Below are 27,676 nucleotides of genomic sequence, written 5' to 3'. Positions count from 1 at the left end.
AATAAGTAAAATTTTCAGATCATTGAAATTGCCCACGATGCCAGACGACGGAAAAAAGTTTCCAATGACTAACCAGTTGCAATATATAAAGAAAAATATCTTTATGACGGTAATAAATTTTCAGTTTTCTTTTCGTTTATCAGTTTTAGCTATGGAATCACAAGTTTGCCTGGCCGTTCCAGAAGCCCGTTGATCCTGTGGAACTCAACCTTCCGGACTACTTCACTATCATCAAAAATCCCATGGACATGTCAACGATCAAAAAGAAGCTCTACGGCTGTAAATACGAATCCGCCAAGCAATGTATCGCCGATTACGACCTCATGTTCGAAAACTGCTATACTTACAACAGACCTACAGATGATATTTCAATCATGGGCAAGAAGATCCAGGATATTCTTCACAACAAGATCAAGAACATGCCACAAGTCGAGGCCGTCGTAGAAAAGCAAAAGCGAAAGAAAAATCCGCTTGAAGGCCTTGGAGTTCCCTCAGGAGCTCCGTTGGGCACTCGCGATCGGAATCCACCAACGCCAATGTCCATCGACCCCGTTCCAAGCCCAGCACCAAGTTCTAAGTCGATGAATTCTACGACCGATCTTGACACCAGCATCGCTCCATCCCCAGGCGGTCCTGAAATGCCTCAACTCTCCGCCGCACCGATGAAAAACGGAGCGAGTGCGCCAACAGGACGAACACGGCCAAATCCACCAAAGAGGAAAACCGAGTCGATGTCGGGCTTCGATGGGCCATCGAAGAAATCAGGAGGCGCGATGCCGAAAAAGAAGGAAATGCGAGTCTGCGCGGCAATCCTCCGAGAGCTTCATCAAAAAAGACATCAACAATACGCATGGCCGTTCTACACGCCCGTCGATGTGAAAGCTCTCGAGTTGCACGACTACTATGATGTGATTAAAAAGCCGATGGACTTGTCCACCGTTCAGAAAAATCTCGACAACGACATGTACAATAATAAAGATGAATTCACCGCGGATATTCTTTTGATCTTCGAAAACTGTCGAGCTGTAAGTAGCTTTCTTTGAAAGTAGCTCAGTTTCGCAATCATGTCTTTTAGTACAATCCACCAGATCACGAGGTTGTTCAAATGGCTTCCCGTCTTCAGAAGGTTTTTGAAGCAAAACTAGCTGATAGCTTCTCAGCAGCAGATGCAGCAGCAAATCATTCGGAAGAATCGGACTTTGGCGACTCGGATTCTGACGATGAAAGAGGGAGGAAACTCCAACAGATCCAAAAGAAGGTTTGTGAAGTTAGTCATCCTTGATTCCATTGATTTTTTTCAGCTGAGGGAAGTTCAAGAGCAGTTGGCTTATTTGATGGATCTTCAAGCAAGATTGGTTAAAGCTGGAAAGCGAAAGAAGAAGAAGGGAGACATGGGTGCCGGGAAGAAGGGCGGAAATAGAGATGGAGAAGGGTAAGATCATATCTGTTGGAGGTGAGGTCTTAATTGAATTTTAGTGCGATCTACGATTTTGACTCTGATGACGATCACAAAGAAATGACCTACGACGAGAAGCGACAACTGAGCTTAGATATCAACAGAGTATGCACAAGCGACAAGGCAATCTTCTTATCATCAATTTAGTTACCATCGGATAAGCTCGGAAGAGTGGTGACGATCATCCAAAACCGCGAATCGCACTACCGCGAGCACAACCCAGACGAGATCGAAATCGGTAATCGTATTTCACTATCGACACCTTCGAGTAGTCTCACCCCAAACTCCGAATTCTCAGCAACAGCGAAGTCCCCCTTTGAATTCGCGCTGGACATCGAGCTCGAAATGTGGGACACGATAATTAAAGAAATGCATAAGTTGGTCCAGAACCAAATGAGAATTTCGAAAGATATTTTTAACGAAACGGTCGAACGACGTAAGATATCGCATCGTCACTTTTACTGGCATCAGAGTTATCAATTGATCAATATTCAGTGGGTTCAGCAGTCGTGAACGAAATTTAGCCTAAAGCTTGTCCAGTTGAATTTTGATCATAGGTGTTTTGGAGAAGTTGTCGTTTGCGCTTCCGCCAACGTACAACTTGGTGTTCTGTGACGAGGTCTAAATCCAATCAGCCAAGATCGTTGTCCCAAATTCCGATCTCAAATTAGCAGCCTTACTAATTATCGTATCCCTTCTTTATTTAACCTCAACGCGTCGAGTACATACAGTGCACAAATGATGTATACGACGAGTTAACTCGTGGTGGAGGTGGTCGAGGGTACACGTTCTGCTGATTGAGTCGGGTCCGAAATTTAAACTATTCTCTTTAGATTTCGATACTTTACAAACTGCCACATTGAGGGAGCTCGATACGTACGTTTCCTTCTGCCTGAAGAAAAAGACCAGTAAGCAAAAAGGTTTGTCTATTTTTTTAATTTTTCTCAAATAAAAAAACTAGCGGCTGCGGCAGCAATTAAAAAACCCGAAGAAAAGCCCAAAGAAATCAAGAAAAAGAAGAGCGGCAGCAGACTCTCCGACTCCTCTGATGATTCATCAGGTCAGTAAGAATTTCAATCAGCAAGGCTAACGGTTACTGTAGGATCAGATTCTGAGTCCTCTCTGTCTGAAGCTCACTGAGTTTCGAAACGAGCAATAAAGAAGGAAGGTATCATTCACTCATGCAAAAACACACCGTTGGACCAGTCCTCCATTCACGTCACGTGCGCTAGCCACCACATTATGATCACTACCTTACAATGCGTTTTCAAGACTGCAATAAGTTTATTACTTTACTTATGTTCAACTTACGCTGCAAATAAAACCCGAACGAAGATCACATAAATCTGTCTTTTTTCAAAAGCATGAATCGTTGTTGTCTTCAATGAAATTAAGTAATCGATTGAGTTCCCTAACGATTTCTTTTTTTCAGCAAGAATCGTGGAGGACTGAGTTGCTTCAAGCATGAGTTCCTTCAACTACGAGCCGCTCAAGGTTCGAGTTAGCAATGAAAACTACAACAGCGAGTACGGATTCGACCCCGACGAGAAACTCTCTGAAATTGAGCAGAAAATGCTCGAGAATGAGCGACGATTGGCAGAGATCCAGAAGCGTGAGGAAGAGCTGAACCGCGCCGTGAAGGGTTCTTTATCTTTTTACTATTTGCAGCTAAAGTAGCGCTCGAATAACTTTCAAACCCAAATAACAGGCTCTGAATTCGGCTTTGAGGAACAAAATCATTATCGAACTCCGCCCCAATCTTCTGAAAAATACGATCCAATTGAACCAACTCGCAACGGAAGAGACTATGATGATCGAAGACCTCCAGCAAGTTCAAGAGGCTCTTACTCTGATACCAATCGATCCAAAGACTCGTACGATCGTCGAGAAGGCTCCTCGCGAGATCGTGATACGAACAGAAGATCAGATAGAGAAAGTTCCCGTTCTGAGAGAAACCAAAGAGAAAATGCATCTTCATCCTCGCGCTCTAACCGCGCAAGAGTTGAAGATGATGATATTTTAGAGATAACAGAGATTTCTAAGGGAGAAAAACGCAAGAGTAGATCGCCTAAGAGAGATTCTAGAGATACCAAAAGATCCAAGGCAAGTTTTCTTGCTGATAAAAGCCTTTATAGAGGACTTTTTCTTATCATTAACTAATAGAGATCCCGTTCACGAAGCCGGGACCGAAGACGATCCAGATCAAAAGATCGAAAGGAATCATCAAGACGTCGTACCCGTACTCGCTCAAGATCACGTGATAGAAAATCGAGAGAAACCAGACGCAGCGCGGACCGCGATTCTAAGAAGTCTTCAAGATCAAAAGATGATAGAGATCGTCGGGTACGAATTATCGTTGTCTGTTATTGGCCCCGTTTTCTAAACGTCTTCGAATTCGCATATTTTTGAATAAGAAACCCGAATTATAAACACTCTATATATAAAGACTTTCTAGGATACTCAAAGAGATACAAGAGACTCTCCCTCTCGCTCCTACAGCGAGTACAAAGCTCCTCCCCGTGACAACCACGATCATCGTTCGAATCCGATCATGGTCGAAGACGACGACCCATCGAACCCGATCATTCAGCCATCTCGCGGTCCGAAAGAAAAGTACGTCAATGCACCTCCTCCGGTCGCTGGAACACGAGACGATCCTAATGACTTCTTCAACGATGAGCTGCGCAAGGCGATAAAAGCAGGAAGAATCAAAATGACCGAAGAAGAAATGATGGACGACGGGCCAATGTATACCCACACCACGAATGGAAAAGAGCTCGAGTATCAGATCTGCCGAGTGTTTGTTGGTCATCTACCAGTGGATTATCTGTCCAAGGATGATATTTATCATCAATTTGAAAAGTACGGGAAGATTATTTCGATCTCGCTGCACCGTGGATTTGCTTTTATTCAATACAAAGCTCCGGAAATGGCGCGCCACGCGGCGAGCTCCGAAAACGGACGAAGATGTAAAGGTAATTTTGTAGCTTTTAGTTTGTAAACCAGTCGAGAAAAACAATATGCATCAAATGTTAACACAGGAGCATCACTGGAGGTCAACATGGCCCAGTTGAGCAAAGAAGAAGCGCGAAAACTCCCCCGAGAAGGCGCAACTCTCCCACCGATCAGAAGAACAACTCCTCAGTGTCGAATTTACATCGAAGGCGACAATGACCGACTTTATGCCACACAGATAGAACGAAAGTTGAGAATCCTTGGTGTGAGCGTGGACACCACTGTTTGGCTAAATACTGTCAGAAGAGCTCGGAAAACGATCGAAGAAGAGTTGACTGAAATGCAGAATGACGATGACTCGATTTGCGCCGTTCAAATTTCTAAAAACGACCAACACAAGAGAACTTGTACTGTTCATATTTTTAAACCAGATCCAGAGGAACACCGAAATATGCCAGTAGTGGAAGCTCTTATTTTGATAAACATGCGTGTTCAAAACTGCAGGGTTAGTTAACAGAAGTTTTGTTTTTACAAGGAAATAACCTTCAGAAACAAGACCAGCCACCTCCTGGGCGCATAGCATCGATTCTGCGATTGTTGACAGACGGACGACAAGCAAGCTTATTGGAAGTAGAAGAAGTTGTTGACTGGCTCGAGAAGAAAAGAGTTGATTTAGGAGGATTCCCCAGAACCTTTTCAAGTAATTTTTTCAATCAATCCTTTGTCATCTATTTCTAAAATTAGCAAATGAGTGTACTGATAAGTTGAAATCATCCATCGCCGACCTTATCGGTGGCAAATCGTATCAGAAGATCAACGAAGCAGAGATGAAAGAATCAGGCGGTCATCCAAACGCTCGAAATGGTGCTCCTCCGGTAGGTTATTCAGGTGCGCCACAAGGAAGGCCGAACTACCAGCCTCCAAAAGGTCCTCAATACGATCGTCCTCCTCCTCAGCAAGGTGGTTACCAATACCAACCTCCAACGAACCGAGGACCACCACCACAGCAAGGAGGTTCACCACAAAAACCTTATGGCGGCTATGAAGAACAAGATCAGATGAGATACGCTCCGCCACAACAAGCTGAGCGTTCATATGCACCTCCACCGCAAATGGCCAGTCGAGGACCTCCGCAAGGTCTTGCTCAGCCGCCACCACGAGCTCAACAAATGCCCCCGATGCGTGGACCTCCGCAACAAACTCAGAATCCGCCACCGCGGCAGTACCAGCCTCCTCAGCAGCAGAGCTACCAAAGTTATCAACAAGCTCACCAACAGCAGCCACAATCTTACCAACATCAACAATACAAGCCACCAGCTCAACCATCTCAGCATGCTCCTCAAAATACAGGTAACTCATCAATCCATTCTCAAATGATAACGAATCCTAGGAACTGATTTTAACGCACTGCCTGACATGCCGCGACGACGACAACCACCATCTGGAGCTCCTCAATCCGGCCAACCGCAGCAACAGCACGGAGGATACAGTCAAAGTGGATTCGTTTACGGAGGAGGATCTGGCAGCCAACCCAGATATTAGAAAGAAATTATTTCCTTTAACAAAAATACTGAAAAAGCTCCCATCATTTATGTGTATTTCATTATCGTCTTATTCTTTGTTTCCCAGAATTGAATGTCTCACAATTCACGCAGATAATAATTTATTCATCTTCGTACAACTTCCTCAAATTGTAACAAGACCCTTTAGATGTTGATTTCGGTACTTCTAGTTGGGATCGCGTTCGCCAACGACTTTTCTGACCAAAGATGTCAGTGCAGATGCCCGTCGTTAATGGTAACTCAACGAAATTAGGTTCAACCGGTCGATTTTTATGATTTTTTCAGCCTATTGCGGAGAAGTCTGAGATTTATTTCGCACAAGGCAAGGTAGAGGCGAAAACATGCACGGCAGATGAGGTTGTTCGACCCAGATTAGATCCGTCTCATGATGTAAGTTTTCGTCAGCATAAAGGTTGCTCACTATCATTCAGGAATCGATACAAGATGCATATTGTCGAGCATGTGAGTGCAAATTTGAGCTGCGAAATACTGGCACGATGGAGTTTATCGTCTACCTCTACATCGTTTCCATCATTTTGCTCCTTTCCTACACGAGTTTAGTCTACTTTTTCACCGAAAAATACCAGCCGAGAGCAGAGGGAGACTCAGGTACAGTTTAGCTACAGTTTGAACCTGGCTATAGCATATTTTTCCTAAGATCGAGCGCAACTGTTCCCTCGTGGCTCTCAAAGTCAATCCATCGTTGACTCGATCATGTCAAAAATCGACGCAATGGCTCGTCGATGGAAGGCCGACGTCGAGCAGCAGCGCAACACTGTATTCAACAGGAAAACCGCACTCCAATAGAAAACAACCCTCGCTTACTTTAACAGATACAACTTTTCGTTTCCCACTTCCTTCTTCAATTATTTTTTGTGTTCTTTTCCTCCTTCACATTCTTCGTCATTTATGTACTCAGAAAACTCTTGCCATGCGAACTTATCTCCATGTAATTTTATTTTCTCGTTCAAATCCTCTCATATATACCCAATTGAAGATCATCGAATGGCGAAATCGAAAAAATCTAAGGCGGCTATTCTTGACGAGGCTCCAGCAGAAAACACCGTCAAAATCGAAGTGGCCGAAAACTTGGAATCAACGAAGAATACCGATTTGACGCCGAAGAAAAAATCGAAGCGCGCGAAAAAGAAGGAAGTTAAAGCCGTCATCGATGATATCGACAATGATATCGACGAGTCCTTCGATATGGTCGAGGCTGAAGAAGAAGATTTCGTAGTTACTGGAGGTGATGGCGAGACAGTTGTTGAGGGGCTTGAAGTCGCGCCTAAGATTGGTGAGTTTTACGGCGATCTTTAGAGATTATTTATGACCTTTTTACAAGACAGCTTTCATTTGTTCTTTTCAGAAGTTATACCACTCGCAACTGATGTAGAGAGCCCTGAAGATTACGAAGATAACGCTTTCGATGAAAAAGTTAAGGTACCACAGCGCGGAAAGTTTACCCTTTCCAACCCTTTTATAGAAAGAAATCAAGAATGAAGCCGATGAAGACGCCTCCGAAAACGCACCTCCCTCTGAAGTTAAAACAGACGTTCGCTCCTCAGAAGATCGAACAATTTTCGTCAAAAACCTGCCATTCGATACGACAGTAGAAGAACTCGAAGCACTTTTCATCCACGCCAAGGAAGTCAGATTACTAACGAAAGCGAGTGGCAAATGCAGAGGAAAGGCATTTGTAGAGATGAAGACTGTTGAAGCTGCTCAAAAAGCGCACGATTACAAGAAATGGGATCTTAGAAAGAAACGGCTTGAGGTTGATCTGTGTGGTGCGAAAAGCAGCAATACGAATATTGATGAAATCAAAGAGGTGAGGTCTTTTTTAAAATCTATGTTTTTAAATTCTTCTTAGACCGGAACTTTGTCGATAAAAGCAAACACAGAATTCGACGAAATGGACCTGGAAGACCTCTTTGAAGATCCTGTTCAAATTCGTTTCCCCAAAAATGGCCTCAACATTGCTTACGCCCAGTTCGAATCGAAAGAAGTTGCCAAGAAGTATAAAGAATCCGATTTGGAAATCAACGGCCAGACAATTGTGTTCAACTACGTTCCTGATCGCGTTTCTGCTCCGTCGAAGAGCCGAAAAAAAGGTTGAATCACTCACAGAGATCTTTAGAATAATTTGAATTTTAGGCGAGAAGTGGGAGAAAAAGAAGCAAGCCAAAGCAGAGGCTGCTATCAAAGCAAATAAAGAAAAGCGAGATAAGTTCAAAGACAGAATGACGAAACGAAAGAACGAAGATGGCACGAATGACGACGCTGAAGAAGCTTCTCCCAAGAAAGTCTTCAAGCAGGACTCATCAAGAGGCAGCTTCAGAGGACGAGGAGGTGAAAGAGGCTCTGGAAGAGGGCGTGGTTCATTCAGAGGTGGCTCATCGGATCGTGGTAGCAGCAGAGGCAGAGGAGGAGACAGAGATGGTCGTGGACGAGGCTCATTCAGAGGAGGATCTTCCGATCGCGGCGGTGGAAGAGGCAGCAGTCGTGGAGGAAGCTTCCGCGGCGGCTCAAGAGGCGGTGCAGACAGAGGACGAGGCGGCGGCCGGGGTCGTGGAGGCTCTGATCGCGGGCGAGGTGGCTCTGACAGAGGTGGACGCGGATCCAGCAGAGGATTCAGCAAACCAAGAGGTTCTTTCAAGCGTGACTGAAACTCAACATGTTCATAAATTAAACGAAGCCCTTTATTGAATATTTTCGCTTTAGAATGTCGTTGAATACGTTTAACCCCGAACCGGGAATGCGCGAGAATAAGTTCACTCTTGCGCCCAATGAACGGTGAGATATTGAGTCCTTCAGATCGCTTTTAAATATTAACTGCGAATTTAGTGTGATGAGAAAGGACAAAAATGTGGTCTTGGAGTTTAAAAATCAATCCCATGCGTGCAGAGAAATGAAGGGCAAGCACACTGGAAACATTCATGTCACAAATTTACGGGTAAGCTTTTTGTTCTTAATTTTCATTGAAATCCGATTAGGTCTTTTTCTTGAACGAGTCAGCAAAATCAAAACTCCGTGATTTCATCATTCCTTTCAATTGCCTCTCAAAACTCGAGCTGAAACAGCCAATCTTCGGCTCCAACTACGTCATCGCCGATGTCAAAGCTGCGCCTGGCGGTGGTTGGGAAGGAACAACCCAAATAAACTTGACCTTCAACTCTGGCGGGTGCATTGAGTTCGGCAAATTTGTCCTCGCCACTGCGAACAGCTCGCGAACTCAAACTGTTTATACGCAGCCGCAGTTTGGACTCCAAGGGTACCCGGCTCCACCACCAAATCCCTATACTCAAAACCAACAGGGTCAATTCAACGCGGCCACAGGAATGTACGAGTTCCAGTCGAACTCGGAGTTCAACTACGGTGCTCCCATGGCTCCACCTGTTGCTGGACAGCGTCTCCCAGATGCTCCACCGAGATATGAAGATCTCCCACAGGTAAGATCACCTTTTCAACCCTCCCTTACCATTTCTTAGTCGGACCTTCCTCCGCACATCGCCAGCTCAGTCCCCGAAAAGAAAAACGATTAATCCCAAGCGTTGCGTTTCTTCCTCTCTACAGATAATTCTCTCTTGTCATTATATATTGATTTCATTCCCTCTCTCTTCAACCGTTGAAGCTCAACGTACTTTCAGATTCGCAAATCTTCTTACTTTCGATAAATTTTAGAATGTAGAAAAGTAGAAATCAAAAGATGTCATTTATCAAATTTCTTCTTCACTTCTTGCCCGATGTTTTTATGGTCTTCGGGGGCGCACTGCCCTATCTCCCGCAGTACCAACAAATTCGAGAAACGCGAACGACTGGTTCATTTTCTAAACATGTCTGTCTCGTCTTGCTCATCGCCAACTCTCTCAGGTACACGAGTATTTTCTTTAACCTTTTTCGACACTCTTCGAGGATTTTCTTCCGCGTTGGCGAAGTCTACGAGACCGCTCTCTTCCTTCAAGCAGTAGTCATGATCTTCGCCATGTTCGCTCTTGTCGAGCTTGTCGTACGAGTCAACCACAGCAAGAAAAATGGCTCTGAGCGATATATGGCCGACCTGAAACCAGGGCTGCACAATTGGCAAAAAAATTTGGATTTTTCCAACCAACTGCCAATCCAATCCAACCCAAATTTTGCCAATCCAACCAAATTCCAATCCAATTCCAATTTCCAATTGGAATTTGGCGGACCAATCGGCAATTGGAATCTTGCTTCCAATTAGCACGAGTTTGCCAATTGGACAGCCAAATTCCAATTGAAAATCGGATTCTAATTGGAAAAGTCAGTTTTTTTTTAGTTCATTTAAATTTTAAATTAAAATTTTTAAATAATCCTTTAAAATTAACAAACGAGAGAATTTTTAACCCCTATACCCGAAGTGTACAATTTTTGTCGATTTCGGGATATAGTCGCTCGCCCAATGGAGCTGGTGGGTCAGAATGACCTGAAAACTCAAATGAGTATTTGCACAAGACTTGCCCACCTTTCCGCAAAATTTCCGCGTGATAAGCCCAGTGAGCACTGCACCAGTACTGATTTTCTCACGCCACCTCGCGCGCTCCAAGGAAGAAAAAAATTCCCTTTTCTCATTTTTGCTTCAGTTTTAGTTTATTCTTAGGTTTTTTAGTATGGAGAATTCGAAAATCACCGTTAAAAATGGCTCAGATGAGTATTTTTCATAATTATCACATAATAAATTTTATAGTGTTAAAATTTCTTTCCCCAATTTTAGCACTAAATATCAATTTTACCGAAAATGTAAAAGTGCAGTTCGAAAGATAATGATAGATTTAGTATAATCTGATACTTTGAAAAGATTATCTTGAGAGGAAGGCCAAATCGACAAAAATTGTACACTTCGGGTAAGGGGGTTCTTTAGGCAGCTTCGCGTATAGGGGTTAAAGCGAATCGGCATCGGGCATTCGGGGAAAAAGGGTTCGGCCGAGCATTCGGACAGCTAAGCCCATAAAATTTGGCCGGGCAAGAGCGGGCATTTCGGACATTTGGGCAATATAGGCGCTTTCAGGCAGTTTGGCAAGCCCTCAAAATCGCGTTTGAAAATCGGACTTTTTGACGAAAAAGTCCCAATTTCGCTAAAATTTTGGATTTTTATTGGTCAAAAAGTGCTCCCTGGTCAACAAGTTTTTATGATGAATTGAACTTTCAGGCACACTAAGAAGCCAAAATATGGCTGTTTTGAAATTTTCGATTTTTTGAGAAAATTGTTGACGAACTGATCGTTTGAGGCACTAATTCAAGCATAATTTGGCATTTCCGCGTGAAAAGAGGTGCTTCGATCCAATCATTTTGCCAATTTACCAATTGGCTACCAGTTGCCAATTGGACCCCCATTTTCCAATTGGAAGGGCTGTCCAATTGGACAGACCCTGATTTTCCCGCCCTTTTTCCAACCAATTTACCAATCCAATCCAATTGGAATTGGAAACCAATTGGATTCCAATCCAATTGTGCAGCCCTGCCTGAAACCAGAGGAGTTCTGGAACTGGACGTATTTTGTTGATTACCTCCAGTTCATGGTTCTTTTTTGGATCGTTGTTGCATTTACCACTTATGTTTTTCTTCACTCACGTAAGAGTATCGTGAATATTTCAACTCCCAAACTCAATTGTAGCCAGTTACTTCAATATCCTTGGTTTCCTCGCGCTAGGAACAGAATCCCTTCTTGCCACGCCTCAGCTATGGAAAAACTACCAGAATAGTTCAAGTAAGACAAGTAGCTTGGGAACCCTTTTACAGTTATTTTAGCGACTGGAATGTCAATGTTCATGGTTCTCGGCTGGCTCGTTGGGGATATCTTCAAAACAGGATATTTCGTCTTTCTGAATCAGCCTTTCCAATTTATTCTCTGTGGCTCAATCCAAGTTACAGTCGATTGCCTTATCATCTGCCAGGTAGAATACCTTGAAAATCTCTCTTACAGTCGTTCAGGTCTTTTACTACAAATCTTCAAAGAAAGTCTCGACCGATCCAGAAGATTTGACCGCGGTAAGAAGAGAAAAAGCCGCATAATTCCTAAGAATTTCTTTTTATCCCTTTGTAGCAAACTACCAAACTAAAAAGCACGATTGAAATAAACTTCTAACAAGACTATTTATCGGAATTGTTCTTGGAATAGTAAATGAGGATGAAGTTTGTCTAGTTTTAAGGTGTTGCTGGAAGATACTGAGATTTAAAATTACCGCAGAGTAAGAGACCTGTTCAAGAAGCCAATGCTTACGCCAATCTTTATGTAAATTGACCTATTTTTACCAATCCAGATAAACTGCCTCAAACTCAAAATGTCTTCCCGGAGAGTTCCTTCAAAAATACCACGTCTTATCAAAGTACTACAACTGTAGATCTGGATGTATTCTTGATTCTGTCTATTTCTTCTATTAATTAAATTACATACGGACAATATCAACCCTTTTTATGTGAGATACTGCGCTGAGACCTTCTCACATGTTCAAATCATCGACTTTGCAGGGCATTCTCGCTGATTTCAACGAAAAGTAGCGGAAAGGAATATAAATTCAATGATTTACGCTCGCCCTTGGTTGCTCACTGGTAAGCACAGGTGTGATTTACGATGCAAAGATATAAGAAAGGTAAAATGTGCGCTCGTCAATTATATTTAGAGCTTCATATAACTCAAGAAGCTATTAAACCTGTCAAACTACTTTCCCCTTTCATTCAAATTATATCGTGTCGATAAATTATCGAAATCGGCATTGATTTATATTAGTAGTTTCTCGTCGCTGTCGATTAATTCTCATACTTATGTCTAGATAGGTTCGTTTTTCTTATTCAAATTTCTCGTTTAAAATCTCATTAAACAATCAATCTCCTTAATTGGCCTTTGATTAGTCGTAGCGTGTGCCCTGATGAACCCGTTGACCACAGTGTGGGCGACTGTGGATATCTGACTGGTCTCATTATGGGGCCAAAAACTAAACCAAACGTGTGATGGATCAGGCGACAGGCCAGGGCATCGGGACGCTTATTCATCCTTTTGAGCGCGCGGAGTTGTCGGATTTTGTAATTAATTCGGAAGCTGCCAATCAACTGTTGCTAATCGATACATATCGGTGCCGTAGTCTCTCGACGAAAGTGCTAAGGCGACCAATCACGCTATATAATCGTCAACGGCAAAAAAGTAGAATTGGTCGATCTTCATCAAAAGTCTTCTATTAGGGAGTCGGAAGCTTCCTTGTCCCGATCCGTCTCCATCGCCCATCTGGCCCTTCTCGATCGAGCATGTTCATCGTGTCCAGCGCGCTTCCGAAGCAGATCCATCAAACTGGCGCCCGTGCCAATTAACACAAAACTTCCGAGCTTATTTCAACTTATTTTCATTTATTTTATAAACTATAATGTTGGCAGTAAAACGTCAGGCTTCTTGGCGATTTTGTTTTTGGCAATTCTACAGACTATTATTTCCGGAAAGAAAATGCATTGCAGAATCCGGACGAATTTGGCTTTGAAGGTAAGGTCTTTTGATAAGTCGGAATGCTCAATGGAGATGAGGTAGAGGAATCGGAGGTAGAAGACTGTTGAGATGAGGAAAATGGTGAAGAGGATGTAGGGTCCGCATTCGAAGAAGAAGTCGGAGAAGTAGAACACTTCGTTCTCGAGGAAATAGCCTCGTCTTTTAACTGGATGAAAATTGAAATTGAAGACCAGAAGAGGCCTTAATTATCTACGTTTTTAATTTTTTAGTAACGAAAAAGAGGGACTAAATTCTAGAAGGATAAACTGCCCGAATAATCTCTCTGACTTGTGTCACAAATGTTAAATTTTTTATAATATTCAAACGAATTAAACTAAATATTTTTCAAAAGTAGTTTTGAAGATTTGCAAGATATAATTCAACCCTATCCCTTGGAATAATAAAACCGCAAAGAAAAGAGGCCGTGGCGAGAAGTCCATAACACCTGAGAAGTCTTTTGTCGCCTGTCAACCTTTGGGTTGTTTATTTCATCATCTGTGATTGTCAAATTACCTGTAAATGATGATAGGCTGGCAAAAAGCCGCTAAAAAGGTGTAAATCGCTGGTTTGAATCTTTCTCGTATCATTATTTTTTGCTCTGTACAGTTTAGTTTGTTACTTCAAAATTTCATGCTTCATTTTGGTATATTTTCAAAGTGGTAAGTAGTCACGTGGATTGGCCTTTCTTACGACTTTATAACCGCCACGAGGGGACAGAGACATAATATAATATATTTCCAGACAGTATGTGATATTTCTCAGGCAATCGTCCTCTCTTTTGTTGTTCAAGAAGATACAAGCTCGTTGTTACGAAAAAAGTGACGAGGAAAATTCCTGTGGCGGACAATAAAGATTTCACTGGTTTGAAATTACGCTTGACATTTCCCCTAAATTTTTGGAAATTGGTGCTCTCCCCGCTGATTGATCTTCAATCGCCACCGCCGTCGACAACGCGACAACCTGCAAATGTCATCAGACTTGTCCAAAGTGGCGATTTACGGTCGAGAAAGGCATGTGCCCAAACGTCTCTCTGTCTTCCAAAGGCAGCGTGAAACAGATTTACGAAACGGCGCGCGTTTCATCTTTGACGGGCTTGAACTTTTTTGGGGAGCCAGATTTACGAAGGGATAAGTGGACGGGCAGTAACTCAACTATTATGGTTCACCCGTTGCGCGCGTAAATCAAATGCAATTATTGCGCCGTGAGATTTGCGACTCAGGAATTGCTCGATACTGTAACAAAAGTAATCAGCAAACAGCAGGGTTTAACATATCGCTAAGTCTAGTTTTCTTTGCTGTCTGAAAACGGACTGCAAATCCAATTTATAGATCAGGACATTTTTATTGATATATTGGCTCGCAAAGAAAGGCTTATTGACACCTTCCGTCCATAACTTCTCACAGCTAATAAGTAAAGATTTTCTCCTTCCCAGGTCGATACGAATTTACATATTTTCGGGTTATTTGACGAGTCCAGCTTTGTGATGTGCAAATTGCCCGTTTGCGGGTTGACAACTAGTGGCATATGCGTCGGTTTATTTGGGCAAACTCATCGATATTGACGCTCTGACAGTTATGGCAAGTTAGATCTCCTCGCGTAAATCTGTCTCTTCGTCGATGGCAGTTGGGACTCGCTCTCTCATCCCGCCACCTGCACTCACCACCCATAAAGTTTTTTTGTTGTCTTGCCGGCATCTGGCTAGTGAAATGAAATTTTGCCTTTCAATCAAGACTGCAAAAGCTTCGAAGGTTTCCAATCCAACTGCCTTGAATTGCTACAAATGGACCCAGGAAATTTTAAAATAAGGATATCCGGGAAACGGAATATCTTTTTGCAAATTCAATCTTATCATTTTTCCTCCCTCAAAAGTACTTTCTTCGATAGCCGTAAAAAAACCACGCTTCCTGGAGCTTCCTGGAGCCCGATCAATCAATTTGGCAACTCGTCGATCTCCAATGACGGAAGCACCTCCGTAACGCGTAATGATCCATCAATCATAACCTGTCACCACTTCGTTATATTAGTGTCATCTTAAAATGATAAATTCCTTGCCAGCCGATGTTAAGAAAAATTACGATTTATGATGATGATTGATTTTATTTGACTTATATTGAACGTATGAAATGATTTTACTTGTCAGCTGAGGCTTTTCTAGGACTAAAAATACATCATTTGCTGACTCGCACAGAGTTTGAAATTTTCGAGACTCGCGAGCGGCTCACTTGAGAGCGAGCGAGCACGAGCATGATGCTCTTTGTGCTCCCGAGCGCATTTATTTCAGCGTTCGCGCTCTTTGCGCTCGTGAGCACATTTCATTTCGCGCTCTCGCTCTCCTGGCTCCCGAGCACTGGTCAAATTTTGCTCTCGCTCGATTGGCTCGCGAGCTGAAAAATCTGACTCGCGAGCAGCTTTCAAGAGCCTAAAATGATTCGGCGACCCCGTAACAAATTCCAAATGAGTCCCTCTCACAGGAGTTAGCACTTCGCGGTGGGCATCTTTTATCTATTTACTCTCGGCTTTTCGCGTTCCGCTGCCGAGATTACGGACCTAATGAAGCTTGCACAAATCGGAAACACGAAAAATTGATCCACGAGAGAAATTTATCCATGAAAGTGAATAATAACGCAAAAAATTGTTCCTTTAATTTTGCTCGCGAGCCGCTCGTGAGTCAATTCCATGGCGAGCACGAGAGCAGCCGCTCCCGCTCGTCTAGCTCCCGAGCATTGCCAACATATGCGCTCGTGCTTTCCGCGCTCGCGAGCGGTTTCAAATTTGGGCTCGCGCTCTTTTGGCTCTCGAGCAACTTTATTTTCATGCTCCCGCTCTCCTGCTCTCAGAGCAATGATAAATTTTTGCTCTCGCTCTTTGCGCTCGCGAGCATTTGCGAGCATTTCAAACTCTGGACTCGCAGACGTAATTTCTTCCTAGAAAAACCTGTAAGGTACTTCGTTGTTGAAAGAAATATTGTATTTTTTTTTTTCGAGAAAACCAGAAATCTGCAGGAATAAAGCACAATTTGGTATTTCTTTTCTTTTGCGAGGTCGATTGTACCATTTCATTGTTTGTAAGTCTACATTCTCCCTGTTCAGCTCCTTCCTGAGACGTTATTTTTGCATATAATTAGAGGTTAAAAGTTGGATAAATTCTAACCCGCGATTTGTTGCCATTACTCAACCGGCGATGATCAGAAAGAGTCCAGAAAAGATAAATGGCTTGTGTCGGACGAGATCTTCATTGGCTTTGATAAATCGCCCCGTCCCAGTCATCGATTTCGCGCCCAAAGTGCTGCAATTAAATTGATAAATAGAATTAAATAAAGTGTTAATTTATTGTCGCGCCGATGGTGAAAGTGTCAGAAACTATAAATTTCGCGCGGCCGCCCTTCGACAGCACTCGATGATTTAGGAAGTATCTCGCGTCAGCACTTACTGTTGAGTTTTATTCAATCAGTAAAAGCCAGAGCAGCTGAAGTTGGATTGGACAGATCTAGGCAGATCAGCAGGTTATAAAGAGTGATTTATTGAGCTGAGAACTCACTCGACTGAACGTTTATCCATCTAGGATTGAAAAACTTTGTGACAAGTTCAGTTGATCTATTTGTTTTATTCTTCGCGAATCGTTTGGAAAAAGGTCTTGATTGGAAAAACGACTGTAGACTTGCATATCGAATTTGGGTAGGCTTCACTTGGACAGAAGCTTCACTTGGACAAGATTTTTTAAAGGTCCTCTTTACGAATTTTACGTACGATTCTTAGGAAGAAAGTAACGCTTTTTATAAAATTTGCAAGTTTCTTCCATAAACATCTTATAAATAAATTTATTGGTGATAATATGGTATTTTTCACTTTTTAGATAAAGAAAAACATCTTATAGTGTTAATTATTAATGAAATTTCGCCATAATAATTTATTATTAGTTACGTTATTCATATATAGTCGTTTTTGAAATTCGTAAAAATCTTGTCCAAGTGAAGCTTCTGTCCAAATGAAGCTCTGTCCAAGTGAAGCTCTTGTCCAAGTGAAGCCTACTCATCGAATTTTCCAGGAGAAGTTCAAAGGGCTTTATTCTCCGGTATCATTCTCGGTTCATGTCGTATTCTTGATCGATGCCAGATTTGGTAAATACTGTCCGTGACAGTAGCTTTCAAATGCTTCTGCTGACGTTTGCCACATTTGACAGGTTCGGGACTGTCACACTACAGTTACTGTGCCCTTTGACTGTAGATCAAAATTTGAGGCGGAAAACCCGCGGCTTTTTATTCAAATTTAGCCGCGGTTTTCTGACCCTGAGACAATGAGTTGACAATGTTCTGAAAGAGAGTTAAGATCTGTTTATTGCTAGTTTTTAGAGATTCCAGAGCGAACTTTTTAATTTATAGCGAGAAAGCCACGAATGACAGTAAATCTCCACTCGCGGGGAAAAATCTTTAAATCAAAGAAATCAAAGCCGTAGAATTTTAAATGCTCCAAAGTCGTTGACATTCGCCGTTTCAAGGAGTGTGTGTGATTTTGTAATTTGAATGACCTTTGCATCAAGCAGCAGCTGATTGACCGTGCGAAAAGAGGCAATAATTCATCCCGAACAGCGCAACTTACTCGGCCCATCATTCAACAAAGCCGATAAAAAAAACACCGAGCGCCAATTCTGTCAACCCTTCGCTCAAAAAAAGAAACGCTGCTTCCGTCTAAATGGTTCAACTGTAACATTTTCAACGCCTCATTTTCTGCCGCTTCAGATATCCTTGTCTGTCGATTTGAGACGCTTTCGTAACGGCTTTTCCCGTCACAAAGCTGAAAAGGTCCTCTCGGGGGAAGGTGCCTAAATGTCGGCGTTCTGTCGGCTTTTTGTCGCCTTTTCGGAAGTCCAAAAGCACTTTTCAACGAGGAGGAGAATAATCATCCCGAGCCAATAAACATGTCACACAATCAATTTTCGTAAAAGTGTTATATTGCGCATAATCACGGTGAAAGTTCACGTAAGCAGTCAAAAAGTGTCAATTAGATTTATCTCCATGGATATGAAAAAAAAGCAGTAAGACATGAGGATTATGGAGGCCATCGATCATCGGTGGATTTATAGAGTTGAAAAAGGCAAGCTTGAAAACACAGGGAGATGCTACTACTAATTGTCACCTAAGAATTCATTTCCTCGTAAATTTTCGAAAACAGCTTCTACAGAAAATTTCTATTGTAAAATAATTTTGAGAATTCAATAGCCCGAAATTCCAGATTGGACTCTTGAAGGTCGATTTTCCCGGCGTTTCTGCAAGTAAAAGACCTGGCAAGATTCTTATTTTCTCCTTATCGTAAGCTTGATTTGCTGTGTCAGATGTTCGATCTATAATTTTCGCCTTCGATAAGTCAAACATGCCTTTCTAAGTGCTGTCGTTTGTTGACATGGAACGTCGATCAAAATTTAACATTTCGATAAGTCAACTCGTCATACGCGCGAAACGTCCGAGCACTGTCAGCACGAGGCGATACCGACAAGCAGCCGTCGATTTCGCGGCGCTGAAATATTCCAAAACGAAGGCGCAGAATTTTGAAGTTTCGACAGATCTGTCCAGTTAGATTCAACTCTGGTTTCAATCGAATTCAGAGTCGCATTGGAAGCTTCTTTTGATTTCTAAGAAAATTTATTGTAACATAAAAATACCAACATCGTCGAAAATGTTAATAAGAACATGTCAAAAGTTGATTTGAGCAGCAAGGCGAAAATGTCCCCCTCCGCCGTACGATTTATGACGAGAGGCAGCCAGGTTTCGAATAAACTTTGAAATGATTTACGATAATTTTCGTTTGACATATTGTTCCAATAAAACTCAAACTGATTGTCGTGCGCTTGTCAGGAGGATTGCAGGGGCCAATCTTGCTGTACCCAAGAAATTTCTGGGAAAGGAGACTTATCTGACGCTAATCTTAGACTCTTAGACCTGCAGGGTTATCGAGCTATTATGCAATTAAGATACTGTCCAAGAGTTACGATTATTGCCAAGGCCATTCTTAGAAATGAAGACAACGCCGTAAATTTATTTCGTCAGATTCGAGAAAATCTGGATTATTTTATTAGTAAAGATGATTTGAAACGAATTGATTTGTGGTCGGAATTTCCCGCCGTGAGCGAATACTGATCGAGGGGAGGATCACCTTTACAGCGAATTGCTCCTGAGAAAGTCGACCAAGAATGATGAATTAGGAGGGATGACGAGGAAGTCGCTGACATGGAGTTAATGAATCCGCAACGCCGGACGGGCGGCCGACACTCGCCAACAATCTGTAATTGTACCGCGAATTATGTTGTAGGAAGTCAATTTCCATCGGAGGCGTTTTTCGGCGTTTTCTTGAAATATTTTCTAAAAGTATTCGAGCACCATGGACCTTGGTAATCCTTGAATCTTGAGACGAAGGGGCTAAAACGGGACATAAGTGTACTGAGGAGTTAAAAAGCAATCAACAAGTTGATCGCTTTGAAAATGTGTTAGGATCTAAATCAGACTCTAAAAACAACCTTTTTGCGTTTGATCCTGTCGCCGCCTTGCGCATGATTTGTAATTTACAGAGGCCGAAAGGGGTGGAAAACTCGCCACTCTCGCATGTCTTCAGTTCGAGCTTTTTGCGCGCTGTCGACGCAGTGACGCCGTCAATCTTCATCATTGACTATCAAACTGTCCGCCGCCATCCATCAATATTTCTTGGATCGTCGTTATCATCATTACTAGCCATGGCAAGTACGGGCTCTTTAGAAGAAGACAAAGCTTGATTTACATAAATTTTCTTCCATAATCTTCAATAAAGACTTCTTATTCCATAAATTCAAGCAATATCCTTTTTTTAGATTGACGGTTTTAGTAGCTTAATTCTCCCTAACTCACGCGCTGCTGGTGACAGCGTGATGTCAAACATCGCCGTCGACATGACTTGACCTCGATGAAAGGGGATTACTTGAGAAAATTGTTTGTCCGGGTGTGGTTTTACGAGTTCACGCAAGGCGCCCATATACAAAAAAAAGGGAGAAGAACGGGGCTGACAATTCTGGGCCAATTGTCAATTGATTTCCACGCTTCTCAGACTGACTTGCTGCGGTAAAGTAGGTTATCACAATATCCGATTTGAATAACAAAATCGGAGGGGCATTGATTTTTCGCTGAGGTTTATTTTAGTAGGCCTAATTTAGGGCCCCCAAATACATATCAATAAGTTCTTATAACTGATCCATTGATTTACAATCGTAGATCTACGGTAACTCGAAAATTTTTCATCAAAACAAAGACTCAAAAGTTTGACTTTCAATCCGATACCACTCCCGTATCAAGAACTAAAACGTCTCCGTGATTGAAGGTTACAATATTTTGCATCTCTCTTTGTTTGCCTCGTGATAGGCCGTTGATAAGAAAATCTGATGTCTCCATGGAACTTTTTTGCCTGAATGAAACGAAATATACGGAGCCAAATAGATCATTCTTAAAGTTCTTTGGCAGTCAGTAAAGACAAATGGATAGAGTCCTCCGTCTTCATCGATAATCCTTTTTCATCATGAAGTGCATTTTAATGTTTTTGATTCTTTAATTTTGGATCCTTCATCATTTTTATACCTGTCCTTTTTATCTTGATAAATGAGTACAGCGCAATTTCAGAAATTGATGATTACCGATTTCGCCGAGAGTCCTAATCACCTTCGAGACTCATCTTTGAGCTTTTACTTAGAAACTACTCAACTAACCCAAGTCTTAGTAAGCAGTTTCTTATGCGTTCTCATTAAATTACAGCTACTGTCATCAGAACGTCTGATTGATGCGAAAACGGCTGCATATGGGCGCTGGCCTATTTTCACCCTAGGAGCTCCTCTAGCTCAATCTTGGTGCTCGAGCATTACGAGTCCGTCGACAACGCGCGAGCGCTACCCTACTGAGCTGTGCGCGCGCCACCATACCCATCCGCGCGCTATCATCTCCTGGGCGAAACTTTGGAGTCCTCCTGCAAAATTTCTGCGCGATCCAGACAAAAACATAAAACAAAAAAAAACTCTTTTTTCAACAGAAAACATCGACAATAAAACCTCAGAGATTTTCACTTCAAAGTAAAGCCAGAAAAGAGAGATGCCAAAATCAAACGAGCAGTATCTGTCACCGTCAGACCCTCCAGCATCGGTAAGCAAATTTTCTCCTTGAAAGTTGCATTGTTTTTTCTCGCATAGTTAGTAAACTTTAATCTGTCAAAATATGTATATGGTTTTTTGAAGATTCCGCGGGTATTTGCGCTTTTGTCGAACGGGAGGTCAGATAGCTTCCGCCGGCGAAATTTCTCTTCACATGATCAAACGTGTATATGACAGCGGCATGCCATACTAAGAGTGCGCCCGCCGGTGTTATGGCAAGTTGTCTGTCACCCTCTTCTTCCGCAAGTGTCTTCTGCCTCGCTGATAAAGCGGTAATTTAATGCGCGAATAATAGCCCGTGACTTTTTCTAGTGCATCGGGGAATACGCGCTTCCCAGGGCATTCGCTAGTTGCCCCTGATTTATGCTCTTTGTGAACATGTTCGTAAATCAGCTAAATCAGATTACAACGATACACGAGTTGACTCGAGCATAACTAATTGCATTCATCAGTTAAAATTTTCGACGGCGGTCCATAATGGATCGTCTTCGGCGGCGAGGGTTTATAAGGACGATACTAGGATTGATGATGATGGCCAGCTGTGGTGAGTTGAAGGATTTAAGCCCTGTCTTTCCTCTCAACAAATCGTTGGTCATCTCAAAACTCCGCGAGCAACTGATAAATGACAAGGTGTCTACAGGTAACTAACGCACTCTGAGCGCGCGATGATTTCCGGGGACGTAAGGAGCCACAGTTAGACAAATTGATTCTTGGGCGCTGAAAGGTGGAACTTTCTAGAGAATTAATCGATAGACTGTTGAGTGCATGCTTTTAACTGCATTTGCTCTAATTGGGAGATAACGTAATGATTAACAGAGCGACGGGTAGTATAAGCTGGGGATGATGTTGACGGACGTCTGTGTGGCTTGATCGAGTGTCGATTTTGTCGCTTGGGCGGCGAATGCTGAGCCCTGTCAGATCAATCTAACGCGCTTGTCAAATGCTTGACACCGTTTATACTTCCTATGGCCATCGAGTACCCCCAATCAATCAATGTCGCCCTCTTTATGGCTCTTGGAGCTCGCCACGGGGACGACACTCAGGGCTCAACAAGTCTTCATCACTTTAGCTGATGATTTACAGCCCAAGTGGGGTACTTCAAAAGTTTCTCGACGTAAATCAACCGCCATATGAAACTTCATGAGCTCGAGTAAACATTAACTTCAGCTCAAGCCTTTTTTTTCTCTGGAATACTAGTAGCCTCAAGTTCACTCGGGCAAGTATTGATATGCAGAGTTAAGTTCAGTATTTCATTCGATTACGATTCTGTAGTTTACAAACTTGTCAAAGTATGATTGTCGATAGCGAATCACTAAGTTACGGCTTCTTTGATGACTTGGTCTCTAGTTGTCCGCGAGTGATAAGAAGCGGGCCATCATGTCGGGCTTGGAAGGAAGGACAGTGATGTCTCGATAGTGTGACAGTTGCGACGTGAAAGTTTTTTGAATATCAAAATGTCGTCTGTTTGAGCTTTGTGACGGGCGCGTCAATCACGCGTCACAGCATCGACAAGACTAAGCCATTCACTCGACCGAAAATAAACTTCAACAGCTAAAATTATAATTCAGTTGGGCGGCAAGTGTCCCCTCGAGATGCTGCAGATGACATGCGCTGCCATCGGCCGCGATAGTCCCAAGCCTCCCAGCACCAGCTCAGCATACCAATCTGCTACCAACTCTACTCCGTCTTCATCAACCAACAACCAAACCCGCGAAAAAGCTCTCAGTGTTAACGACGATACTAACATTTCTGTTGTTTCCGCTGACTCGTCGAAGTCGCATGGGAAAACCGCCTTGAAGCGCAAAGCCGAACCTGTCTCGGAAAACAAGGAGGAAAGTTCCCCAAAGACTCCAGCTACCAAGCGCCGTTCGTCGCCTCTAAATCCCCTCCCGTCTAAGTCCGCCAAGCTTTCACCAGCCAAAGTGCTTCCAGACTTGAGCGCTACTGCTACCGACGCTTCGCTTCTTTCTCACTTGAGCATCACCAATCCTACTCTATACCGGCAACTCACAGCTTCAGCTTCTTGGCCTTCCGCTGCCGCCTATGCGTCTGCTGCTTATCCCCTCGGTCTTCCTGGGCTTACACCATCACCTGTCGGTTACAATCCTTATTTATATCCTGCATGGAGCCAGCTTGGACTCTCCAGTCTCACCTCCAGTCTAAGCAGTGCATTCCCTCTCAGTCTTCCTCAACTTCCTGAACAACCAGCTGAACCCGAAAAAGCATGCAACTGGGGAAACTGCAATGAAAAGTTTTCCACAACAGAAGCTCTTGGCGAGCATGTTAAGGTGAGTCCTCTTTGATTGCGATAAACATTTCTTGTGATCTGTGGAATGTCAGAACTTTGCCTAACGTAAACTCCTAGGAAGTCCACCTCTCGAATACTTCAAAATCTGCCTCCGAGCCGGCAGTCCGCCCAGCGACCTCAACTCCGACCGCGTTGCCCACCCCGAGCCTCCATCAAATGGCAGCTGCGCGGTACGCTCCCTACACGATGCGATATGGCGCACGGGAACTGGCCAACCACTTCGTGTACTCTTGAAGACACGATTTTTTATTGACTCTGTCTTAATACTCTCTTATGTAATATATTAAAATTGTGTTTACCAGCAAACTAGCTTGTACAAGCGCGTTAGTGAGTAGATATCCTTTAAAATAAAGATTAGTGTTCCAATTTCAAGTTGGACTACTCAGCATATTATGAAATGACTCAAAAGTGTGAGATTGACAGTTTTACTTCGTCACTGTAAAAAGAAAACCCTTGAAAATATCACTCTCTGGCTTCAAATAAAAATTGACTTGGAAGAATTTATCTTTATTGGCACTTTAATTTTCTTGCGCAGGAATCAAAGGGAGGGTGAATCAAATTATTCGGAGGACATCATTTCATCAAGTAAAGCATTGATCCCCCGGTTTTCGATCTTCTGGACTCGTTCAAGAAAATTGTCATGCTTGGCGCAGGCACTCGTGAATTTCGTGATGGTATCTCGGATTCGTTCCAAGATCTAAACATCATTGTTATTGTTTTGGTAAACTCTCGTTCTTATGAAAAGTTTGAACGTAAGAGCCGATGAAATTATCTAATGTCCGGATCAGCCGATAAGGTGACATAAAATGATATAACATTCGGCGGTGTTATTATGTTTTTAACTTACGGGCTTGAGAGAAGCGTATTTCTCTGAAAATTCACTTGATCCATGTTGATTCGATGTCTGCTCGAATCTGGGGAGAGGAGCTAGACCTCTTCCAGGGGAGATTCCAATGTGCTCATCATCATCGTTGTACGAATCTCCATCCCTTCCTTCGACTAAGTCATCGAAAAAACCAAGAAAGCTGATTCGAGAGGAGTCTTTTGTTTTACAAAGTAAAACGCCGTACTGATTGAAGATGCCCTAGAATTTCGAAATTAATGAATTTATGGGAAGTTGTTGAATAATTTATAGCATAACTGCTACTCTCGCTGTCCCCACGTTCGACAGAATTATACGAAATGTCAGGACTGTCAGCAGCAGGAAAACGGCAAGCTTAGATGTTCGGAAGTGCTCACCTCGAATTTTTGCTCAAATTTATTGAGTGCTGACAGGACGCGCCTTGAGTTTGATGATTCCCGGATGTTGCTTTCGACCCATTCGTAAATTGAGCCAGTTTCACTTCGCACCAGGTTAACGACGTCAGGCAATTCTAAATCATGTTTTATAATCAACAAGCATGAGTTTCCTTTCTTACCCATCGTTCTACTCCCTCGCAGGGAGGCGTTCATCTTACTTTCTTCGTACATTTTCATCGCTTTTCTATGCCTCTTAGCTGTTCCGGCAAGGGTATTTCCAGTGAGCATCAAAAACGAAAAAACGCAAAACTTCAACATTATCGGTTGAAATTTATTTCAGCAGCAAATAAACGTCGGGAGCTGCATGCAGCAGATTAATACTGCGGACAATTGCGCCTCTCCAAGGCCGCGGGCTAACGATAAACCTATTGATAAGTTGCTTTGCTAATCGCACTCAGCTATCATAGAATTAAGGTGGCTTCCAATCAATTCTTACGCGATGTGATTTTCCCTAGAATGCAATTGTGCAAGTATGCGTTTTTCTATCTCTGCGAGTCTGTGGTTCAACGTAATTGATAAAGATAAGGGTATTCTGGAGCATCTTCATAGAAACGGACACTCAAGTTCAAGAGTGGCCTCCTGTTTCATCGAATATATTTGTTAAAGAATGTATTGAGAATCTCATTTGCATTTCGAACTTTGAAAATTTGAAAGAACTAGTATTGGAACAGAGCGTTAAATTCTTCGCGTTTTGATCTTGCTCTGGAAGGAGAAGTTGCCATCAACAGTAAAGCTTGTAACATAAGTCCCATCGGGTCCGCGGTATACTTTTACGTCAACACTCTTACCAGCTGAATTAATGGTTGTAAAAAGAATCCTTGTAGAATGTCCCTACCTAGAATTTCTTTGTGATAAAGAGCTTGAACTTTTTCAACTTGAAGATCCTTTTTCGTCAATTTTTCACAATGAAAAATCGCATCCAAAGAAATCCTCAAATAGACACTTTCATTCATGTGGCAGTTCTCATCAGTGTCACTTTGAAAGCAACCCATTTTCAACGATCCGATTTCTTCTAACTTCGGATCTGGTAAAAACGTCCTTGGAAAATTCGGTCTGGGAGCTTTTCGTAAAGGCTACTTCGGGATATATTTGTGTCATTGTAAATATACTGCCTCAAAAATCAACTTTCTATCCCTGCCTTGATATATTCTAGTTCCAAAAACTCGTCGGGCAACGGAGCAGCCCCAGGCTTCCCACGTTCTATACAGGTTATCTGCTGCAAGTTCTTTCCAACTCGCTTCCCGTCGACGACAAGCAGCTGCTCCGCAACAGCTAAAGATAAAAAATGTCAAACGGATGTTTACGCCAAGTCGCACGATAAATAATAAGTTGTCGCGCGGAAATGGTAAGTGTCCCAAACTATCGGAAATGTCTGTCAAGCGGGCTTTTGAAAGTCCGCAAAAGCCGCCAACGTCTTCTGATGATGCGAACCAGAATCTGCAAAGTAAACTATATTTTGTCTTATCGTTAAATTTTCTAGTATCTCAAGGCGTAGTTTCAACCTTAACCCTAACCAAGGCTTACCAGAAGATTTTCCGACTTGAATAATATTCGTATGGACATGAAGATTTGAAGTTGGTGCATCTGGTGATTGAAAAATTCTAGGGCAGCTGAGCGCATCGTAAAACTCTTGCGTAAATTCTAGGGCAAAAGTTCATTTAGTCTGAAATTTTCGCTGACGCTCACCAAGTTGCTGATAACGCATAAAGAATCCCTTTCCTTGCCAAGCTGGGGACTTCAAAATATTTGGGTCTAGCTTCAGCGCGTATCGGAAGAGATTAGAAATGGCGATTTCGGAGTAGTTTTTCGCAACGGCATGGGGCCAGATAAGCGAGGTTGATTCGCCATTGCTGTTTTTGAATGTGATGAAATCGGACCAGGAAGAAGTCGGGAACTTGGAGATTCCGTTGATTGGGGAGAGAAGTTCAAATTCGGATAAAGACCAAGCTAAAAACCAGAAATTTTTGAAGATAGTCATTTTTTTATAAATAATAAATCTTACTACACTGATTTTAAACTCTAAGGTTCACACTATTCATATCCCCGATAACGGAGAAGCTGTTTTGGATATCACATGTTCTCATAAAAACCTGATTTAGCTTCAACATCATCCCTCTTCATTCTCCTTCTATAAAGTACTGCTCCTACTCCCAACGCAGAAAGAGCTCGATTTAAAGCGAAAAAACTCATTTCCTGTTCTTCGTGAAGGTAAATGTGGCACACGTTTTATACTCTCCGAACTCAACGCCACTGTTTGAATATCCAACAGTGAAAATCGAACAACTTTTACAATTTCGCGAGTCCAATCAGATTTCACAAGTGCCTGCTCCTCAAGACGACACCATGATATCTGCCGTAATCTAAAGTAATAACTGTTGAATAGTTATAATAAGCATAATCTTCAAGTGGATATTGATGCGCGGGTTATTATTGTTATTAACGGAACTTGCCCT

General features: G+C 42.6%; 9 protein-coding genes across 13 annotated transcripts; 7 read left to right on the top strand and 2 right to left on the bottom strand.

Moving 5' to 3' along the window:
• Positions 1-3: 3 nt before the first annotated feature.
• On the top strand, positions 4-2,801 carry LOC145711303 (bromodomain testis-specific protein-like). Of its 2 annotated transcripts, none has more exons than XM_081789023.1 (9): positions 4-109; positions 150-1,025; positions 1,076-1,258; positions 1,302-1,432; positions 1,477-1,561; positions 1,604-1,892; positions 2,290-2,376; positions 2,418-2,516; positions 2,559-2,801. In XM_081789023.1, exons 1-9 carry the CDS (start codon positions 38-40, stop codon positions 2,594-2,596), a joined length of 1,860 nt encoding a protein of 619 aa, XP_081645149.1. In that variant the 5' UTR covers positions 4-37; the 3' UTR covers positions 2,597-2,801. The 2 variants fall into 2 exon arrangements, with proteins under 2 accessions (XP_081645149.1, XP_081645150.1); XM_081789024.1 differs by having other exon boundaries at positions 5-109; positions 1,604-1,694.
• Positions 2,802-2,920: 119 nt separating this feature from the next.
• Positions 2,921-6,086, top strand: LOC145712226 (uncharacterized). The gene is made up of 8 exons (XM_081789912.1): positions 2,921-3,091; positions 3,134-3,559; positions 3,620-3,799; positions 3,912-4,431; positions 4,498-4,916; positions 4,961-5,111; positions 5,156-5,761; positions 5,802-6,086. Exons 1-8 carry the CDS (start codon positions 2,921-2,923, stop codon positions 5,951-5,953), a joined length of 2,625 nt encoding a protein of 874 aa, XP_081646038.1. The 3' UTR covers positions 5,954-6,086.
• Positions 6,087-6,093: 7 nt separating this feature from the next.
• Positions 6,094-6,945, top strand: LOC145711308 (proton-transporting V-type ATPase complex assembly regulator TMEM9-like). The gene is made up of 4 exons (XM_081789032.1): positions 6,094-6,208; positions 6,259-6,363; positions 6,405-6,582; positions 6,632-6,945. Exons 1-4 carry the CDS (start codon positions 6,122-6,124, stop codon positions 6,778-6,780), a joined length of 519 nt encoding a protein of 172 aa, XP_081645158.1. The 5' UTR covers positions 6,094-6,121; the 3' UTR covers positions 6,781-6,945.
• On the top strand, positions 6,883-8,654 carry LOC145711304 (uncharacterized). Its single transcript, XM_081789025.1, has 5 exons — positions 6,883-7,267; positions 7,340-7,413; positions 7,457-7,801; positions 7,844-8,084; positions 8,128-8,654. The coding sequence occupies exons 1-5, from the start codon at positions 6,883-6,885 to the stop codon at positions 8,637-8,639; spliced, it is 1,557 nt and encodes a 518-aa protein (XP_081645151.1). The 3' UTR covers positions 8,640-8,654.
• A 43-nt stretch (positions 8,655-8,697) lies between these two features.
• LOC145711307 (WW domain-binding protein 2-like) lies at positions 8,698-9,629 on the top strand. Its single transcript, XM_081789030.1, has 4 exons — positions 8,698-8,766; positions 8,818-8,926; positions 8,967-9,422; positions 9,462-9,629. The coding sequence occupies exons 1-4, from the start codon at positions 8,729-8,731 to the stop codon at positions 9,513-9,515; spliced, it is 657 nt and encodes a 218-aa protein (XP_081645156.1). The 5' UTR covers positions 8,698-8,728; the 3' UTR covers positions 9,516-9,629.
• A 1-nt stretch (position 9,630) lies between these two features.
• LOC145711305 (solute carrier family 66 member 2-like) lies at positions 9,631-12,391 on the top strand. 4 transcript variants are annotated; one of them, XM_081789028.1, is made up of 7 exons: positions 9,631-9,843; positions 9,886-10,036; positions 11,457-11,562; positions 11,606-11,698; positions 11,740-11,885; positions 11,923-11,979; positions 12,141-12,391. In XM_081789028.1, the coding sequence occupies exons 1-7, from the start codon at positions 9,680-9,682 to the stop codon at positions 12,165-12,167; spliced, it is 744 nt and encodes a 247-aa protein (XP_081645154.1). In that variant the 5' UTR covers positions 9,631-9,679; the 3' UTR covers positions 12,168-12,391. The 4 variants fall into 4 exon arrangements, with proteins under 4 accessions (XP_081645154.1, XP_081645155.1, XP_081645152.1 ...); XM_081789029.1 differs by having other exon boundaries at positions 12,134-12,391; XM_081789026.1 differs by having other exon boundaries at positions 12,252-12,383.
• Positions 12,392-21,437: 9,046 nt separating this feature from the next.
• Positions 21,438-24,416, top strand: LOC145695250 (uncharacterized). The gene is made up of 3 exons (XM_081772251.1): positions 21,438-21,608; positions 23,185-23,904; positions 23,982-24,416. The coding sequence occupies exons 1-3, from the start codon at positions 21,558-21,560 to the stop codon at positions 24,156-24,158; spliced, it is 948 nt and encodes a 315-aa protein (XP_081628377.1). The 5' UTR covers positions 21,438-21,557; the 3' UTR covers positions 24,159-24,416.
• On the bottom strand, positions 24,409-25,582 carry LOC145695251 (uncharacterized). The gene is made up of 4 exons (XM_081772252.1): positions 25,343-25,582; positions 25,164-25,297; positions 24,772-25,008; positions 24,409-24,621 (listed from the first exon to the last, which is right to left on the bottom strand). The coding sequence occupies exons 1-4, from the start codon at positions 25,479-25,481 to the stop codon at positions 24,484-24,486; spliced, it is 648 nt and encodes a 215-aa protein (XP_081628378.1). The 5' UTR covers positions 25,482-25,582; the 3' UTR covers positions 24,409-24,483.
• A 177-nt stretch (positions 25,583-25,759) lies between these two features.
• LOC145695249 (uncharacterized) lies at positions 25,760-27,594 on the bottom strand. Its single transcript, XM_081772250.1, has 6 exons — positions 27,314-27,594; positions 26,910-27,170; positions 26,748-26,864; positions 26,362-26,495; positions 26,059-26,296; positions 25,760-26,014 (listed from the first exon to the last, which is right to left on the bottom strand). The coding sequence occupies exons 1-6, from the start codon at positions 27,411-27,413 to the stop codon at positions 25,899-25,901; spliced, it is 966 nt and encodes a 321-aa protein (XP_081628376.1). The 5' UTR covers positions 27,414-27,594; the 3' UTR covers positions 25,760-25,898.
• Between the last annotated feature and the right edge of the window lie 82 nt (positions 27,595-27,676).

The sequence above is a fragment of the Oikopleura dioica genome, chromosome 1, assembly GCF_907165135.1.
Source record: "Oikopleura dioica chromosome 1, OKI2018_I68_1.0, whole genome shotgun sequence".
NCBI classification, from domain to species: domain Eukaryota; kingdom Metazoa; phylum Chordata; class Appendicularia; order Copelata; family Oikopleuridae; genus Oikopleura; species Oikopleura dioica.
The sequence above is the reverse complement of the archived record's forward strand: the minus strand, read 5'-3'. Positions and strand labels throughout refer to the sequence as shown.

Bases quoted from the DNA above. Each gene is read 5' to 3' on its own strand.
- LOC145695251 (XM_081772252.1), bottom strand. From the start codon at position 25,481: ATGTTGAAGTTTTGCGTTTTTTCGTTTTTGATGCTCACTGGAAATACC. The intron at 25,298-25,342 runs GTAAGAAAGGAA...AACATGATTTAG, and splicing joins GCGAGGGAGTAGAACGATGG to AATTGCCTGACGTCGTTAAC. The intron at 24,622-24,771 runs GTAAGTTAAAAA...AATGATGTTTAG, and splicing joins AATACGCTTCTCTCAAGCCC to ATCTTGGAACGAATCCGAGA.
- LOC145695249 (XM_081772250.1), bottom strand. From the start codon at position 27,413: ATGAGTTTTTTCGCTTTAAATCGAGCTCTTTCTGCGTTGGGAGTAGGA. The intron at 27,171-27,313 runs GTTTTTATGAGA...TCTGGTTTTTAG, and splicing joins TGATGTTGAAGCTAAATCAG to CTTGGTCTTTATCCGAATTT. The intron at 26,015-26,058 runs GTAGGGACATTC...CCATTAATTCAG, and splicing joins TTATCACAAAGAAATTCTAG to CTGGTAAGAGTGTTGACGTA.
- LOC145711308 (XM_081789032.1), top strand. From the start codon at position 6,122: ATGTTGATTTCGGTACTTCTAGTTGGGATCGCGTTCGCCAACGACTTT. The intron at 6,364-6,404 runs GTAAGTTTTCGT...ACTATCATTCAG, and splicing joins GATTAGATCCGTCTCATGAT to GAATCGATACAAGATGCATA. The intron at 6,583-6,631 runs GTACAGTTTAGC...ATTTTTCCTAAG, and splicing joins GAGAGCAGAGGGAGACTCAG to ATCGAGCGCAACTGTTCCCT.
- LOC145711307 (XM_081789030.1), top strand. From the start codon at position 8,729: ATGCGCGAGAATAAGTTCACTCTTGCGCCCAATGAACG. The intron at 8,767-8,817 runs GTGAGATATTGA...CTGCGAATTTAG, and splicing joins ACTCTTGCGCCCAATGAACG to TGTGATGAGAAAGGACAAAA. The intron at 9,423-9,461 runs GTAAGATCACCT...ACCATTTCTTAG, and splicing joins GATATGAAGATCTCCCACAG to TCGGACCTTCCTCCGCACAT.
- LOC145711304 (XM_081789025.1), top strand. From the start codon at position 6,883: ATGTACTCAGAAAACTCTTGCCATGCGAACTTATCTCCATGTAATTTT. The intron at 7,268-7,339 runs GTGAGTTTTACG...TGTTCTTTTCAG, and splicing joins TGAAGTCGCGCCTAAGATTG to AAGTTATACCACTCGCAACT. The intron at 8,085-8,127 runs GTTGAATCACTC...TTTGAATTTTAG, and splicing joins GTCGAAGAGCCGAAAAAAAG to GCGAGAAGTGGGAGAAAAAG.
- LOC145711303 (XM_081789023.1), top strand. From the start codon at position 38: ATGCCAGACGACGGAAAAAAGTTTCCAATGACTAACCAGTTGCAATAT. The intron at 1,433-1,476 runs GTAAGATCATAT...ATTGAATTTTAG, and splicing joins GGAAATAGAGATGGAGAAGG to TGCGATCTACGATTTTGACT. The intron at 1,562-1,603 runs GTATGCACAAGC...TCATCAATTTAG, and splicing joins TGAGCTTAGATATCAACAGA to TTACCATCGGATAAGCTCGG.
- LOC145711305 (XM_081789026.1), top strand. From the start codon at position 9,680: ATGTCATTTATCAAATTTCTTCTTCACTTCTTGCCCGATGTTTTTATG. The intron at 9,844-9,885 runs GTACACGAGTAT...ACACTCTTCGAG, and splicing joins CTCATCGCCAACTCTCTCAG to GATTTTCTTCCGCGTTGGCG. The intron at 11,886-11,922 runs GTAGAATACCTT...ACAGTCGTTCAG, and splicing joins ATTGCCTTATCATCTGCCAG to GTCTTTTACTACAAATCTTC.
- LOC145695250 (XM_081772251.1), top strand. From the start codon at position 21,558: ATGCCAAAATCAAACGAGCAGTATCTGTCACCGTCAGACCCTCCAGCA. The intron at 21,609-23,184 runs GTAAGCAAATTT...ATTATAATTCAG, and splicing joins CGTCAGACCCTCCAGCATCG to TTGGGCGGCAAGTGTCCCCT. The intron at 23,905-23,981 runs GTGAGTCCTCTT...GTAAACTCCTAG, and splicing joins CTCTTGGCGAGCATGTTAAG to GAAGTCCACCTCTCGAATAC.
- LOC145712226 (XM_081789912.1), top strand. From the start codon at position 2,921: ATGAGTTCCTTCAACTACGAGCCGCTCAAGGTTCGAGTTAGCAATGAA. The intron at 4,917-4,960 runs GTTAGTTAACAG...AATAACCTTCAG, and splicing joins TGCGTGTTCAAAACTGCAGG to AAACAAGACCAGCCACCTCC. The intron at 5,762-5,801 runs GTAACTCATCAA...AACGAATCCTAG, and splicing joins GCATGCTCCTCAAAATACAG to GAACTGATTTTAACGCACTG.